The following is an 18,686-nucleotide window of genomic DNA, read 5'->3' as shown; positions in this document are numbered from 1 at the left end:
AAATTAGGCACAGGTATCCAGAAGAAATAAGCCAGTTTGGGGTTAAAATCTGAAAATGTATTTGAACACAAAGCTTATTCTAAGTTGATCCCAGAAAGAAAAAAGTGTCAGGAAAGGGCCCCCATCTCCCCGGTGCAGTGTTGCCCTTTCTTCCCTGTCTCACCCTTCCTTCACCCTTGGGGCGCCGTGCACTGTTAGCCTGTGAGAGTGGCCCCTTCTCCACCCCACAGGCCTCTCCCTGACCTGTCACTGTGGCAGCTCAACAATAAAACTGCTCAGGGCTGGGCCTGATTGTCTCTTCTCTTTGACATACTTCAGATTATTTCCTGAGACAGGAATACACTATGAGACAGAGATACATGTCTCCTGACAACGTGAGAAAGCACAATGCAGGTTGGGCAGGCAGACTTTACTGACATGGAGGCTACTCCACTTGATTTAGTAGCTCCTAGTGGGTCTGCTGGGTGATTGGCCCTCGTGAGCCCACACCAAGTCTATAGTCGCATGCCTGGTACAAGAGGTGGTTACTGTCAGGGCTGAAACCGGGGTAGGAAGACCATGAGAAGGCTGATATTCCTGTGCCTTCCATGTCCGTCTCCCAAATGCTGGTGTGGCAAGCGCCCTTACCACAAGGAGAATCATTGTTAGAGTGGTCACTGGGGACTGCTCACAGAAAACAGAAACAGGTTGGCTGGTGTGGCTTAGTGGTTGAGCATGGACCTATAAACCAGGAGGTCACTGGTTTGATTCCCGGTCAGGGCCCAGGCCCAGGTTGTGGGCTTGATCCCCACCCAGTAGGGGGCGTGCAGAAGGCAGCAGATTAATGGATTAATGTGTTTCTATCAATTCTCCTCTCTTCCTCTCCCTCTAAAATCAATACAAAGAAAAAAGAAAACAGACAAACAACTCCCAAGACAAGGAATTCAAAACAGCAGGCAAAGGACTGAAAGACCTCCCTCCCTCCAGGTGTGAACAGCTGCAATCCAGCCCCAGTATTGGATTTCTGCAGTTTCTGGCTGGGTGGGAACTGCCACAATTGCTGTGCCTGTGCATTTACAGATGTTTGCACAGTAGGCAAGAAGGTTATTCTCAGCAGTCCTCCCCCTGTGGGACTAAAGCATTTAAAAGGTAAGGCCTTGAAATTTCAATAATATCAGGCCAGTAATACATTCCATTTCCCTCACAATAGTTGGCACACACAGACCTCTGCTGAGAAGGAAAGGTGTGGCGGGGCCATTCTTACCACCACCAATGCCTGAAGGAACAACAACAAAAAAAGGGCAGAAAGAACTAGAGCACAATAAAGAATAATTAAAAGCAATGAGAAGCATGAAGTGAAAGACATCCAAGGATAGACTCTATTGTGTAAGACGAATTCTCTAGTTCATGAGGAGTGAGACATATTAAAAATCATCATTTCAAACCTTGATAGATGACTTGTACCCCTTATTTTCACATTCTAATTTCTATGCAGTATGTTTTGTGTGTTAACTAGAGCTGCGGGGAAGTCAAGGTCCTTTAAGCTCACAGTGGCATATTCGAGTTTTCTGAAGGGAACAGAGATAGTACAAATGTGAACTTGTATTCAATCACAAATACAATACCTAACTCCTTTTGTGCACTTACTATTTCACAGATCCTGTTTGAAGTATTTTATACGAATCAACTCTCTGAATTTGAAAAGCACAATCCTATGTAATAGGTGCTATTGTTTCCCCCATTTTACTGAAAAGTCAGGTAAGCTTCCCAAGGTCACAGGGCTCGTGATTGTGGAGCTGAGTGCTGAGGTCTCACCCCATGGGTGCCACTGCCTCCATTTGAACATAAAGCAACTCAAAAGGGTTCTACTTGACAGGCCTGTGTGTACAGTTATCACGGGCCCGGCAAAAACGAAGTAGGATAAAACCCATGTTAATCACTGAAAACAACCTCTCAAGGTCCTACTGCTACTGAAAAAAATCCAACAGAATAAAATCTGCCCAGTCCAACCTCTCCGCACATCCAGAACACAGCAAGTTCAATTCCCTCCGGCGGCCTGGCCCAAGCTACATAATCTCCCCCCGAATACCAGGCGAGCCTCACAACCCACCAGAGCTCATCTCTAAAAAACATCATTTTCCCACTTTAAGATCTTCTAAGGGGTCTCCACTGCTCATAGAGTAAAATCTGTTTCCTTTAATAAGGCAAATGTGGCCCCATATACCTGAGCCTGGTTTGGTCTCCAGTCTCGGCTGGTACTGTCCCACGTGCCACCCGTCCCTGGCATTTTCCTGAGACCTCCTCTGCCATGAGCTCTCCTCTCACTCATACTGCAGTTCAAGCCTGTGTTTCCTGCTGGTCTCAGCTCGGCAGACTAAACGTCACTTCCTCAGGCAAGTTTTCCAAGACCCGAGTCGTGACTCCCATTCCTTCATGACACTTGATGTTGTGGTGCCTGTGTGTTTTTTATGTCTGTCATCCTCAGTGGTCTGTGAACGTGGATCTGCCCAACCAGGTCACACAGTTTCTCCGTGCCCTCTGGTCTCATACCTAGCTTGCTTTGCTCATTCAAATCCCCCTCCCGGCCCCAGTGGGAATGCCAAGTCAGGTCTCTTTAGAAATTTCTAAATGACCTGAAGAGACTGGGGGTCTTGTTTGTGCACATCAGTCCTCTAACCAGCTGATGTGACTAATCCCCTGAGTGGGAGGACAGACTGTGTGTTGTGGGGCACACATAGAGTGGTGGGAGTGCAGAGGGAAGGGACAATGATCCTGGGGGCAAAGTAGCTGTAGAAAAACCTAGAAGTCCTTGCTTTGGGCACTGGCTTGCCTTGGCACCCAGTTCACTCCATCAGAACTGGAGGCCATGAAGGTGGAATATGGATGTGGAAAAAGATGAGCCTAGGATTTATGCATTTTATTTTAAAGCTCTTGCTCATAAATAAAAAATGGCCCTATATTTTTGATCCATTATTGTTACTGTTGCTGCTGGCGATAATCTAGAGTGGGGATTATGAAGTCAGTTATTCAGCATTCAGGGCATTAGATGTCCCTTCAGTGGTTTCTGAATAAGTTTTTATTAAAAAACTTTATGCGATTTTTCAATATGATGCTTCCGTAACACCTCCGTCTACAATTTTACATTAAGTAGCTTTTCATTTTTGCGGGAGTGAAATCTACAAGGTAAAGTATGCCACCCTGCTTTACGGACTGCATCTGCCTCGTGTGTCATAGAAGCCATAATGGTGACACAGAAAACAGCTGGCTTCCGCATTAATAAGCCTTAACACCTATCTGATAGGTGCATTTGCTCTCCCCTGAGGCTACTGATGTTAAAATCATGGATTTTTTGTGAATAATTTTTGGTTTCAGCTGCAGAAAAAGAAAACCCAAGTTGAGACAGCTGGGTGCATGGGATGTGATTCCATCATTTTTCTGAATTGCTAAGAACATCTCCCCCTCCCCATTAAAGAAACAATAAAATCAACTAAGGAATTAGAAGCAAACACTGAGAATCGTTCCATGATGAAAGAAACTTGGGAATAATTTATTTAACCTAAATTCAAAAATATAACTGGCAGCATGTTACAATAGCATTTTCTAAGGATAGCTCTCCATGTCCAGAATTACTGGTTGGAAATGCTCGCCAGGCCGCTAGAATTTTCATTTAGTGGCAGTAAAAGAGGAGATAATGGACATTGGAGCTATAATAAAAGACACCTTTTTAGAAGTAGTGTAAAAAGCGGTGACTAAAATAATGATGTTAAATACTAGTAGTGTTTTCAGTTAATAAATTGCAGTGGTTCCCACCACACAATGATGAATCTCTTCTTACACTGGAGTAGGCTTTCCCATGGCATGAGTCGTTTTCCTTCACCTGGCTTGCTCTGGATAGCAGCTACTTGCAGATTACTCTATTGCAAGCATGTCAGACTCGCAGCCCAGGGGCCGCATGTGGCCCACGACGAATATTTTTGCGGCCCAGCCAAAATAACGGTATGTAAGAAACATTTTAATAAAAATTTTGTACCTTAATTTTTACACTATTCTGTTATACATAATTATTAATAATGAACTACAATGTTCGCTAACGACTGATTACTATAATCGTGTTGCATTCATTTGCCTTATGTGCAGGTGCACCATTTCTCCCCACTAATACTAGCAGTGAATATTTTAGCAGCCGATTGCCACGTCATTAGTCTTGTTTGGTGCTCGCAACAGGAAATATTTCACATTTGGAGAACAAGAAAAATAGGTTTATTTGCATTACGCTTATTAATTTGGGCAGTTATTCAGTGTCTGGTAAGTTAATGTTCAAGAAAAAATGTTAATTTTTATTAAAATGTTCTATTATTTTGTTAACGATTACTCATTTAGTTCAGCCCTTTGTATTCAGTATGTCTCTATTGAGATAAACCTATGCTTCTATGAAAATTGAAGCTTTTGTTTTTTTGTGGCCCACATAAACTTAAACCTTGTTTGTTTGGCCCATGTTAGCCTTTGAGTTTGACATGCTTGCTGTACTCTATCTGAATTGGCTCACAGGTGTGTGTGCTCTTATAACCTAAAAGTAGGCATACACTTTCTGCTCTATCCATGAATAACATTTCCTCTCAAACACATAATCCACATGTTGATATTTATATTTCACTCATACCATTCCCTAAAATTCTCCCTTCAGACTGAAATAAGAAAGTGTATTCAAGTTAACTGCAAATATTTGTGGCTTTCTCCAGGTAATTAGTTGCATGGAATGTGGGTTTCCAGGTGATTTGGGAACATATGAAATGCTGGCTGGACACCGAAAGGTTATGTCCGATTGAGTTAGGAGAAAATTGGTATAAACCAAACATTAATGAACAGGCTGCATATAAATTCTAAAATTGCTTCAAAAAACAGTAAGTGTTGGTGAGGATGTGGAGAAAAGGGAACCCCTGTTTACTGTTGGTGGGAATCCAGATTTGTGCAGCCACTGTGGAAGACAGTATAAAGTTACCTCAAAAAATTAAAAATGGAACTGCCTCATGGCCCCGGGATTCCACTTCTGGGAATATATTCTAAGAATCCAGAAACACTAATTAAAAAAAAAATATGTACCCCTATGTTCATTGCAGGATTATTGGGAAGCAGCCCAAGTATCCAGCAGTAGATGAGTGACTAAAAAAGCTGTGGAACATTTACACAATGGAATGCTACTTGGCCTTAAAAAGGACCTTTGTGACAGTATGGATGGACCCGGAGAACATTATGCTAAGTGAAATAAGCCTATCAGAGAAAGACAAGTGCCATATGATTTCACTCATATATGGAATCTAATGAATAAAACAAACTAACAAATGAAATAGAAACAGACTCAAAGATAGAGAAAAGACTAATAGCTGCTAGAGGGGACAAGGGTTGCAGGGCTGGGTGAAAAAGGTGAAAGGATTAAGCAAAACCAAAAACAAACAAACAAACCAAAACACACACACACAAAAAAAAGCAACCCAAACCATGATACCGTTATTTCACTTTAAAAATAATAATAATTATTCAAAATCATTGTACACCCATTAACTATTACTCTGCGGTCCTTTTCCTAAGCTGACATGCAGTGCTTGGGGGACACCTGATTTTCCTGGGATGCCATGTGTGAAACTGATCTCAGAAGTGGTCTGGAGGAATTCCTTTCAGGTAAGAACTACTCCATCTACTGTATCCTTGGTACAGATTATGGTCGGCAATTTTTAGGCATCTGGTCAACCTCTAGCCAAGCAGAAGATAGTGCCTGCCTAACCGTCCTCACCCAACACCAACAGGCTGCCGAGGCAGGCCAAGAGCACACACCTTTCTCTTTACTTCCCCTTCTGGTCAGGTCATTACTTTTTCTCTTTCCCAGAAAATCATTTCTCAGCCCCATTTAGTTCTCCAGTGGTTTCTTAGCCTCCTAAACCTCTGCTCTAAAATATCCTTGTGCAATTCTCACAAATTGATTTGGACGAAGCCTTTTGGGAAGGAACCTGTCTGGTCTGTGGAATTAAGCTGTTTTCACCTACGTGTAATCCAGCTTTAAGTGTGCATGAGGGAAGCTTCAGACACCGCCAAGGCTGGTGTCCTATGCTGCTATCAGGGCTGCTCAATTTCTGTAAGACTTTAAAAACTGAAAGAAAATCTGCTTCTCCCTGTTGTTATAATATAGTTTGTTGTCTTTCTAACCCATGCTTGTTTTTTGTTGAAACGTTTAGGACCATGATGATAAATAATCTTTGTACTTTGGAGAAAGACGAAGTATGTTGGTGAAAACCTAAGTGGTTCCCTTTGATACATTTTTCTGGAAGGAGGCATTAATATGTGTAGAATGTATTAGCTTTTATGAGAGCTTATGAGTATACACTATCCTTGGGTTAAAGCCTGAACTGCCTATGTGCTATTGAGATATGTGTCTTTTGGAACCCATATAATTATAATGATAATAAGAATGTAGCTAATATTTATTGAGAGGGCACTTCCAGAGCTGGCATCTGAGCCCAGCCAGTCTAACTCTAGAGTCTACACTCTCATCAACCACTCTGCTCTACTGCCTCTTGGAGGGAAAAGATCTTGTCCTTGTTACTGACATAAAACATGTTTGTATATGGAAGGAATTTTAGGGCCAAGTTTCAAAGTCTTGATTGTGACCATGTCACATAAGCAAATAAATATTTGTAAATAAAAACCAGGGGTGACTCCTGGCAGGACTTGAAAGTGTAATATTCCAAAGCATTTCTGGAAACACCATCTACCTAAAGGAACCATTATTTGGAGTGCATTCTTTTTGGGCTCTATTCAGCCCTCCCTAGCAGTTAATCAACATCTCTAGCTTGCAGAGGTACCACTGTGAGCGGGAGTGCAAAGGCTGCTATTATTCTTGACATGGAAAGCAGAATAATAAAGGCAGACAAATCAGATTTGAGTGACAGGGGTAAAGATTAGGGCTCCAAAGAGAAACCCTTGTATAGAAAAGAATGAAAGAGTTGGTAGGCAGTGTGTGGCAACAATCTGCTCTACGATGCAGAGATAAAGACACCACTACCAGAGGGACCTTTGGTCCTTGATCCCTGAGACAGGTTGTACAGCAATATTGCATGAAGAGCTGGGAAGAGGCGCACAAGAAAGTGTTTGTAGCCGTGGAAGGGAGGAACGTGACAGATGTTCACACCACAAGAGCCTCCTGCTGGCTGAGTCACAGAGCATTCATCAGGCCTGTCTCCAAAGAGAACCGTCATAAACCCATCCCGAGTACGTGTTCCTGCTGTAAAGAGGGGAACAGAGAGAAGGCAATCAAGGAGAAAAAAAAAAAAAGAATGGCACCCTTCCGAACGGAGGGGTTTGGTGACCCAAAGGATCTGGCTGCCTTCTGTCGAGGAGAAGAAAAGTGAAGGGAAAAGCCTATATTCACATGCGTTGGGGGCCACTGCCAGAGAAATGAAAGCTTTCATTAGTCTCTATCTTCTTTAATTAAGCTTTTCCCATGATACAAGTGGGGTCTCTTTTATTTAAGAAAAAAGAGAATAAATCTAATAAATGATAAAATAGAGATAAGTTGGCTCCCTAGACATAGCTCAGTGCAGGCAATCTCAATTTTTTAATGGCAGCGTGGGGCATTACATCAGGAAATTCCCAGGAGCATCCTTCTGAGTGAGAAGGCAAGAAAAAGAAGTAACTTGTAATGACCAGAACTTGCTAACTGCTGCCTTGACAGACCTGTCCAAAGTGGTGTCCATGTTTGATAAAGGAACCTGGTCAAGAGAGTCAAGAAGGCATGCTTCGGGGCTCCCGTTTTCACCTGCTAAATGGGGTAGGGATGGGGGGAAAAATAGCCTAAAGTAGTTCCAAAATCTGGTGTTGCAGCAAATTCACAAACTAGTAAGAGCTGGTTATTTATACAGATACCAGCGCTGTGTAATTCCTGAGGTCACTGCTGTATTCCTGACTCTTTACTCAGCCAGTCACTTGGTGGTGCACGGAGATGTTTGTTTAATTTTGGATGAACTAGGCCTGAAAGATATGGCTTTGCTTTGCAAGGGTCTATAGTGCTGAGGCCTGGGGAAGCCGGCACCAGGGAAACTACATGGGTACTTACTAGCTCCAGCTCTATCCTTTCAAAGGCCTGACCCTGGAAGAAAGATGTGACCTCATTTTTCCTTGCTGTTGAACAAAAGGCCCCTTAGGAGACCAGAAACACATGACGTTTCTCCTAGGTTGAACATTGCATGCGTTCTATGAAATATGCATGTTAGTCCACACGGTTTGCAAATACTTTTGTGTGCATGATTCATTTGAGCACAGATGAAGATCACTTAAATCAATTTGTGCTTTAAGTTTCAACTGTTTCAAAGACAAAACAGGCGAGTTGGGCTTAAAGATTCTGACATTTCTACCAGCTTAAAAAGATTTTATACTTTTCCACTTCCAATGAGGAACACCTGTAAAGTACTATTAAATATTTTAAAAGTATTTGTTTTAAGAGAGTCTAAAACCGGGTGCCTGCTTAACCACAGAACATCATTCATCTTCAAATCATTCTGTATTAATTTATGTTCCATTACTCGATGGATATATTTCCAACAAGGCATCTATAACAGCATGGGTGGATGTTAAATAATGTGATCTATTTTTGGTTTTATCTTTTATTTATGTATTTATTTTTTCAATCCTCACCCAAGGATATGTTTTTCATTGGTTCTAAAGAGAAAGAAAGTGAGAGGGAGAGGAAGAGGGAGAGGGAGAGGGGGGCGGGGAGGGGGGGAGGGAGAGAGAGAGAGAGAGAGAGAGAGAGAGAGAGAGAGAGAGAGAGAGACAGACAGACACATCAATCAGGGTTCAAACCTGCAACCTGGGTATGTGCCCTGACTGCGAATTAAACCCGACACCCCTCAATGTGTGGGACAACACTGCAATCAACGGAGCTACACCGATCAGGGCAATTTTTGGATTTATCTTTTAATCCGCAACCTGACTTTAAACATTCTCACCAGTAATGAGCAAGTTTATTAAGAGCACAGGGATGAGAAATGTATATGAGCTGACCTTCTAGCTTATTGGCCAGTATCTTCTAAAATTCATCTGGTGAAGAGAAACTATTATTTCAAAGGAAGTTTATAGATAAGCTGTTAATTGCAACTGTTCATTTTTCCTTGGCAAAGTAGAGATGGAGAGTGAAATGCAGGCAGGCCCTGCATGGAGATCTTGGCACTGTTATTTGGAATACCTAGACCTCGTGAGGGTCGAGTATATAAAGCATACTTCCCCACAGACTCCCTATTTAAATCTGGGCCCTAGAGAATACTCCACTTTATGGGGCAATACTTTTCAATCAATCTCAAATAGCATCGAGTAAGTGAATCCAAACATAACCTGCCACACCCTGACCATGTGGGGACAACACAGCCGGGAAGAGCAGTGCCAGCTGACCCAGAAGCTGTACTTGAGGAGTGAGCTCCACTGGAGCTTGGAGGAATGAAAACAAAAGTTGTTTACGGAAGGCTTAGCTTTTGATTTAAAAAACATTTTTTTCTTCCAATTCTACTGAGAAATAATTTCAAGTGCTCACCTCCATCTGGAGGCCAACATGCTGGAGACAAAAGCTTCTTTATAAAGTATGGAGAACCCGTATAGGTGTTCTGACAAGTCTTGGCTACAGGCATGACGTGCTGAGGAAAGTGTGTCTTATTCTAAGCATGTTATTTACTGCTTCAGAGGCCTGAAGGGGAATTTTGAGTTATGAAAATATAAACCATATTTCTCTCTCTGAAAATCCTTATTAAAAGTGTTCGTACCACACAGAGTATGTGGAAGACAAACAGAAGAAAAACAGATGAACAGCAAACAGAAGGAAGTCACTTGAGCACAGTTGCAGCTCCTGTGCGGGAGGGGAGGTTCTGGAACTATTTCCACTATAAACCTTCGCTCTGCATTTTTATTATCTTCACATAAAAATTTGCTTCTAGCTCAAAGTCCCTAGAGGAAATGTCTTTTATGTTTCTCTTTTTCAAATTATCAGCAAATTATAATTATGAACAAATAAAATTGATTATATAAGGTGTATATGGGGTGGTGGTGGGGATAAGCATGAAGAGGTAGGTCATTGCGGAGATAAGCATTTAGTTTAACAAGATGGACTATCTCTAAAAACTGTGCTTTGATTTACTGACGTGTCTAAAGAAAGAATGTTAGTGAGAATAGGAGTTGACTAGCCCTTAGCTTAGAAAAGAAACAATCACAGGTACTGGCGATGACAATCCTCAAATTCATGCAGGTAGGTAGATGCTTTGTTGGGCCAACATGAGATAACCTTCTTGCCAAGTTGGAATATTCTACAGCTTAATTGGTGTCTGGCCCACAGTAACTCCCGATTCATTCATTCGTTCACTCATTCACTCACTCATTCTTGTATTCTCATTCAGCATCTGCTTCTAGCCAGCTCTCTACCACACGATTGGTAGGTACTTGTTGAATCCATGAATGTGCTCTGGGGCATTTTTCTGGTGTGAGGTCATGAGGCAACATTCTGCCCAGGAATCTCCCTCTTTAGCTGGCTTGTGACACAAAATGTCTTTGCGAGGCTGAGGGCAGTTCTGTCTTATGGACAGTGACATTTCTCATTGTAAACAACTATCTGTATCTGGTTTTCCATATCAGTCCCTGTGGCCTATGCCAGTATGACCTGAAGTTCTGAAACATGCCACACAGCACCCAGAGTCTCTGAGCATAACAGATGTAACTTTAACTCTGCCCTATTAACATCCATGCATGGTTCTCTTCTTGAGTATAGTGCCTTGGGTCTAGTCCACTTCATCTTTTCTTTTGTCTGAATTGTGCTAACTTGACAGGGCTGGTCCTGGATTGGAGCTCTGAGCTTAGTCTAAATGGCCCCATCAAGACTAAGGTCTCTTTTTGTGCAGGCCAGGGCTAATGGGTCTCCACACAGAAGCTCAGATGCCTGTGTGGGAACAGGGAGACCCCGGATGCTCCGTGTCATATTTGAGGACATCTAAGACATTTTAATTAAGAGACATTTTCAGATATGACTGTATCATAGAAGATTTGCTTATTTGAGAAGCATAACTTAGAAGGAAGAAGGAAGGGGTTGCACTATAGATTCGTTTTATTAAAGACTAACCATGAGATTTTGAGGGGTGTGCTTTGTAAAGCCCGTGCAAGAGGCAGCATGCAATACATGGGAAGGAGCATAAGCTCTGAGCCTCTTCTCAGGGGGAGAAGCACGTCATCATGCATTACTAGCATCCCCGTCCGCACACTGCAGCACACGTTAGTTCTGTTTCCAACCCCTGCTTCTCCCCTCATGGGTCTCAATTCTGATACTCATGAGATGAGTAATAATAAAGTAGTCAGAGGATAGAAAATACATTACATTGGTTATAGCACAAAGCCTAGTACAAAATAGGCACTTAATATTTATTGAATGAATAGACAAATAAAAATGCTGAGTTTCAGAAAGAAAAGTATTATATCAACCCAAATTACTAATATGGAAAGAAAATATATTTATCACTTTTTATTAAAGGAGAAAGAAACACATTTAAAATCAACAGTTTTTGACACTATAATATATTCATATTAGAAAACATATTTAATCATATGCAACCTAGATTATTGAATAAAGTAAAACCTACAACTGCCCTGCTGCTATTATTGTCTGACTTACTCATTTCTATCCCAGATTTTTCTGTGATTACTCCCTATTATCTTTGTTTCCAGTTTCTATCCGGGATAATTCCACACTAATTAATCTACTTAAAGCACTGTTTTCATCCCTTGTCTCCCTGCCTTTCATTAAATAACACGCCTTATTCAAAGCCTCTTAACAAGTCCTCACTTTACCTCAGTCCTTTGTTCTTAGCCCCTCTAGCTCAGGATTTTTATCTGGGTGTACAGATTTTTCAGGCTGGGTTTTATTAATTCTGTGAGTGCCTAAACAGCTATGTAAAAGTGTGTGTACATGTGAATTTTTCCAGAGAGAAGATCCATTTCAACAAGTGATTAAGGAAACTCAAGAAGCCACAGAGGTGAAGACCTTTGCTATCTCACACCTTCTGTGGGGGCGGTGCTCCTCCCAAACCTCAGCAGTCCTCCCATTAGCTGGTCCTCTGATAAGGGAACACATCCTTCAAGGCCCGCTGAAGTCTTGCCCTGCCTCCTTCTTCCCATCCCCCAACACGTCCTCTACCCCTTCTTCAGCTCCTGGGTATCCCAGTCAAGTGCTGGGGCATTACCACCTGACTATGACATGCCCTTCAGATTTCATAATGCACGGCTGCTCCCCCTGAAGGAGTTACAGGGAAGTTCCTCGGGCAGGATCCTCCGATATTTGTGTGTCCAACCCACAGATGAGCTTAGACGTGAGGAAGAGGGACTTGGTGCTGGGCAGGCCCTGCCCATCACAGACTTTTTGAGTTCCTTCCACAACAATCTGGCACCATCTTTTCTGAGTTCTTTAAAGCAATAGTCTTGAAGACAGTTTGAAAATAAAAGTAAACAATAATAAAAAGAACACTTCTGCAGGGCCCCCTCGTTTGCACAACATGTGGCTGGCAGGTGTTCTCCCGAATCATTTTGGAGTGGTTCTAAATGTGTTCTAAATGTGTTCCTCCTGCTCAAGGCCTGCACGGACTCTGTGGGGTATCCGGGTACCTTTTCATTGTGAAATATGGTAAGTTCTTGGCAATCCTACCCAGCTGCGTACTCATCTGCCCTTCACAGTGAACTGTGCTTTTGAAATCCTAAGTCTGCCCTGGCTCTGAGTGCGGACATGGAGTAACAGACGTGCTTCCTCTCCTTTGATCCCTGGTGCGCCTAATCATAAATCCTGAATGCTACAGTTGTATTAATGGCTGGTCAGGCAGATGTGATGAAGTGAATACTGGATCATCAAAGTGTTAGCTACCAGACGGAAAACAATTAAATGGAGGGGAAATAGAAAGAACATACTAAAAAAAAGCCAAAGATCTGGCTTGAATGTGGTCTCTTCAATTTGCAGAAACATTACTATTATCATCAAAGGTCAAAGTCAGTTACTGGTAGAAAAATCAATAAAGCTGAAGGAGGGGGAGAGACTAAATAGATAAATTCATGACATGCCCTCTATATTGAAGGAACTTGTTGAAAATCTATATATTTCCAACTCTTGGGAATGAAAGTGGTTGTCAGTTTCATGGGTTCCTGCTGTGAATAGGTTTTAAAGAATTATATCATTGCAAAATAGAGGGGGAAAAAAGGGAGCAGAGATTGAAAGATTGCATTTGTGTTAGACTTTATCACCCATTTTGTTGGACTCTTAGGTGTTTGTGTTTTTATTTGAATGAAGGTGATCCATGCGCATGTTCTACATCTCCATGCCAATTACTGCAGATGATCAGAAATCTTTATTACTGGCAATCTGAGACCACAGTTATACTTGTAGCATACTATACAGGTATACCTTGTTTTACTGTCCTTTGCTTTATTGTATTTTGCAGATGGTATGTCTTTTACAAATTGAAAGTTTGGGGCAGCCCTGCATCAAGCGAGTCTACTGGCCCTATTTTTCTTTTCTTTCTTTCTTTTTTTTTTTGGCCCTATTATTCCCACAGCATTTGCTCACTTTATGTCTGTGTCACATTTTGGGAATTCTCTCAGTATTTTAAACTTTTGAATTATTATATTTTTATGGTGATCTATGATCAGTGATCTTTGATGTTAATATTGTAATTTGGGGAGCCATCATCATCATCATCATCATCGGAACTTGAAGATGTGACTGAATTGCTACAATATCAAAACCACAAAGAGTGGTTTTCTGAGATGGAATCTACCAGTAAACATGGCATGAAAATTGTTATAACGACATCAATGGATTCAGAATATTACATACATTTAGTTGATAAATCACAGAAGACTTTGAAGGGATGGCTACCATATTGGACAGCACAGATAGACAATTTCAGCCACAGCAGGAAGTCTACTGGACAGTGTTGCAAGAAGTGTTGGGATTCTGCTCTCTGGCTACAACGGCCTTTTCTCCTATTCTGTGACTCTTTAACTGAACCTGGCCTCCTTCCCTCTTCTCGCAGTCTATTGGACACCTATGACCCCCTGCCACCAAGCCTAGACCTTCCAACCATGATTTTCTTGGCATCCTTGATTCCCATGCTTCTTGACGTTCTGTGTACAGCCTCCTGCTAATCCCTAATCATTGGCAGGTCACATCCTTTTGATTTTCCTGCTCTTGTTTATTGGATATAATAAAATTATTGGAAACAATGATAAAATAATAAAATGGAGAGAACGTATGCTCTTTAACCCTAACTGGGTCCTCTCTGCTTCTTAGCACTTCTTCAATTCATCTTTTATTGACTAATTCATCCTTTATGATACCTTGTTCCTGAAAACATCAGAATTCTCATGATCCTCATTCTCCACAGATGACTTGCCTCATAATTGGTGGGGAAGATGATAAAAAACCAGGCCATGAACTTCCTCAACATGTTCCTATAGCTTTATTTCAGTTTTCCTTTTGCCAAAGTGATCCACCATCTGCTTTCCACTCAGGAGCACAAATTTCTTGAATTCAGATCTTTGCTCATGATATCTCTGCCATTTAGAAGTTCTCCCAATCTCACCTCTGCCACAAAGCTGTTTTCAGATTATTACATCTGATCTAAAATATATTTTCTTCTCCAAGTTCCCCTAACATTTTCTCTGTACCTCTCACACAAGTTTTTAATTGATTTTGTATGTACTAATATATAGGTCATCTCACATCTTCCCCACTAAACTGCAAGTGGTGTGAGAAAGAGAGCTTGCTGGAGTCAGCTTGCATCTCTGGTGGCAACTGGCACAGGTCCTTGCACAGAGGGTGTTCAGTACATACATGTTTAGTGAATATATATATTTGCAGATGTCAGATTAATTCCTAAGGTAGAGAGATTTAATTCAATAATGAACGGATGAATACAATTCTTCTAATGATCTCAACATTAAATTCTAACTAAACCATTACATACCAGAACTTCTGCTGATAAAACAGGATGTATGTGTTGGTGACTAGAACTGCAATAAATGGTGCTATAGCAGTGTGCAAATATCTGAGGGAGGGTGAAGTAGGCACACAATGATAGAGAATGGGCAAATAACTAAAGAAAGACATTAAAGCTGAAATAAACTTACCTTGGGTAGCAATATAATGATTGGGTCGATGATAGCCCTAAAAATAAATGAGAAATAGTATTTCACAAACCTAAAATTGATAAGCAGCACAGAGGTCACATGCTAAGTTTGCCAACATGAACGCATCCACAAATACCAACAGTTGCATCACTTGAAAGTTGAATTATCAGATTAAGTGCCATTGAGTTTCTCTTAATAAGCAAAGGTGCATCAATTATTACAGTTCTGATGCTTGCAGAGGGGGTGTGAGTAACTGAATTGCACACTGGCTGTGAGATGATTGATGAGCAATAAACACCAACAACTTATAGATTCTCTGAAATAACATGACCATGACTCTTAGTAGAGTGCAAACAGGCTGAGAATGTACAATAGAAATTCATTTATGGTTGGGCGTTATTGGCAACGTGCCAAGGCTTTAACACATATTCTGTTATATTGGTATAGGCAGTTATATCAATAGAAATACTAAACATCATTCTTAAACACTGCTAATACCATGACGTGACGCTGTAGCAAAGACCAGGAATTTAAAGAGGCAGCAATTAGACAAGACCCCCTTCCTTTCACTGTGACCCTATAAGAAGGGGAAAGATGAAAACTGAGACCACATAAAGAAGGGGGCAAAGAACACCATAGAATCAATATCTGGGAAAGATAAAGTCAACTTAGAGAAAATTACACACAGGAAACATAATGTCACCACGGACCTTAATACTTTCCATCTCTGTCCCCTGAGATGACCTAAAATACTGCACCCAAAGCCACGTGGAAAACAGAGTAAAGAAACTTAAAGAGGAAATATGGATTTTTTTTTTAGTTAACTTAAATGCATATCTGTTAGATTGTTTTGCTGTTAAAAACAGGTTGAACAACAAAATAATGAACAACAAAAGCAAACACATTCTTTTGTACAACTGACCTGCTATGGGTTTCAAACATAGAATCATGGCACAGATTAAATACGATTATTTAGATGATCCCTCACTTCTTGCCAGCTGATAAGCTCTACCCGGCAAGATCTTGGTCTCACTCATTTGCTCTATATGTCAGTGCTAGCAAGGTGCTAGGAGGTAGGAGGAACTCATTTGTTAAACTGAAATAATCCACACAGTCCATTGATGACCTATATTGCTAAACACAATGGCCATTTTTCAATCCTCATCTAATTGATCTATCAGTAGCATGAACACAATTAATCCCCTTGAAATACTTTCTTCGTTGGCTTCCAGGATATAACACTCTCCTGGTCTTCCTCCCTCCCTCCCTTATTCACTTGTTGGTTCCTCCCCTTCACCTTGATGTGATGTTGATGTGTCCAGTTCTTAGATGCTTTCCTCTGTCTACACTCACTTCTTGTTGATCTCTTTCAGTCTCATGGCCTTCAATACTGTCTGTACATGGATGAGTCCTGCATTTTTACTCCCAGTCTTGGCCTTTCCCCTGAAATCCTGATGTGATATCAATTGCCTACTTTACACTTCCACTTGGATGTTTAACATTTATTTAAAACTTAAACTGGACTCATGTCCTACCTACCTCCTACCTGAATCTGCTCCATCCTTCTTCTCAGATAATTGTAACTCCATCTCTTGAAGGCATCCTGACCCCTCTCTTCTTCCTACACCCCATAGCCAATGTGCCAGCAAATCCATGGTCTCTACTTTCAGCATAAATCCATCATCCGACCATTTCTCACCCTCCAGTGCCACCACTCGGCCCAGCCACCATCTTTCTCTCTGATTGCTTCCACAGCCATCTAACAGGTCTCCTTGCTTCTACTCTCATCCATCTTCAGTTCATCCTCTTCTCAGCTGCCAGATCATGTCATTCCTCCATTCAAATCCCTCTTATGACTGCCCATCTCACAGTAAAAGCCCAAGTGCTTATGGCTGTTTCTATCACCTGGCTACTCGACCTTTCTCATCTCATCACCTACGATTCTCTTTCCCTTCACAATATTCCACCAACACTCACCAGCTTGTTTTTCTTCAAATTCACCAGGTATCCTCCATATTAAGACCTTTTCACAGCTGTTTCCCAGCCTGGAATGTTCTTCCCCCAGATATCTACATGCTCAATCTCTCATTTTCCTTTGCTCAAATGTACTTTCTCAGTGGAGCTGACTCCAGCCGCTCTACTCAAAATTGCAATCCATCTCTGCTGGTCTCCTTATTCCCCCTTTATGGCTTTTATTTTCTACACACCACACACTACCATCAGAATAACTGACATATTTCATTTATTGGCTCTTTCTCTCAATCAGCTCATCAGCTCCATTAGGTCAGAGGTTTGCTTTTTGTTTTGGTATGAGTTGTTCACAGTTATATCTCCAGTATCTAAAACAGTAACTGACACGTAATAGGTGCTCAATAAAATCATATTGACTAAATGAATAAAGACGCCCTGAATATTGACTCTTTTCCATGTTAAAATTAAAACTAATTAATCTGGCAGTTTCATTACTTTTATGTCTTTCTTCCTCTGTATTGCTACCCACCCATTTTTTAAAGCTTAGTTCAAATTACCTCCACTACAATGCCTAATCTGATCACATTTACATCTTTAGTCAGATTCATCAAACACTTCTTAAGTGCTTGCAATATTTTGGGCATGAATCATGTGCAGGGAATACAAAGCTGAATAAGACATTGTCCCTGTGCTCAGGGATTGTAGGAGCTGAAATTGGAGTATGAAGAAGATTCCCTTGGAATACCCCAAAAGAAGGAGTGTTATAGAGAAGAGGTTTCTTCATCTTCTAAATTGTGAGGCAGAGGAAAAAGTCTAAGAACTGGACACATCCAACATCATATCAAGGTGAAGGGGAGGAACCAACAAATGAATAAGGGAGGGAGGTAGGAAGACCAGGAGAGTGTTATATCCTGGAAGCCAATGAAGAAAGTATTTCAAGGAGATTAATTGCATTCATGATGCTGATAGATCAATTAGATGAGGATTGAAAAATGGCCATTGTGTCAGAGAGAATCACTGATCGGCTGCCTCTTGCATGCTGCTCACCTGGGACCTAGCCCCCAACCTGGGCTTGTGCCCTGACCAGGAATTGAACCATGACTTCTTGGTTCATAGGCTGACGCTCAACCACTGGGCCACACAGGTTGGGCTAAAAACAACATTCTTATAGTTATTTTTAAGTAACTCCTGGAGATTGTAATGCGAGGACTTTTAATAGCATCTGAGTAATACTCAACCAAGAAAATAAAAGAATACATATATAAAACCTGTCCATGGAAGTATTGGTGGACGAGGAAATAGTGTGACAGCCAAGCAGAGAATGGCTTGGGAACTGTAAGAGGGCTGAAATCTGCTTAATGTAAACTTGGGCTGTAGAGGTAACAACAACTTTCCCTTGATTTTCAGTCTACTTTTGATTTCATTCATTCTTTCAACTGAAAATATGCTGTCGCCTAAAGAATTTATTCTAATGTAAGACATTAAGTTAACACGATGCAGAATGAACAAAGAAGCAGTCTTCAATAATTAAACAGCTTGCATATTTA

At 41.2% G+C, this 18,686-nt stretch overlaps 1 protein-coding gene across 2 annotated transcripts in view; it reads right to left on the bottom strand.

Annotated features, from left to right (window-relative positions):
• PTPRM (protein tyrosine phosphatase receptor type M) overlaps positions 1 to 18,686 on the bottom strand; it is a 642,938-nt gene that overhangs the window by 56,696 nt on the left and 567,556 nt on the right. For both annotated transcript variants that reach the window (XM_079785235.1, XM_079785234.1), the window contains one exon: positions 15,169 to 15,205. In XM_079785235.1, coding sequence (XP_079641361.1) covers positions 15,169 to 15,205 — 37 coding nt within the window. The remainder of the gene's footprint in view (positions 1 to 15,168; positions 15,206 to 18,686) is intronic.

This window comes from Cnephaeus nilssonii (assembly GCF_951640355.1).
Source record: "Cnephaeus nilssonii genome assembly, chromosome: 11".
NCBI classification, from domain to species: domain Eukaryota; kingdom Metazoa; phylum Chordata; class Mammalia; order Chiroptera; family Vespertilionidae; genus Cnephaeus; species Cnephaeus nilssonii.
This window is presented reverse-complemented; position numbering and strand designations above follow the sequence as displayed.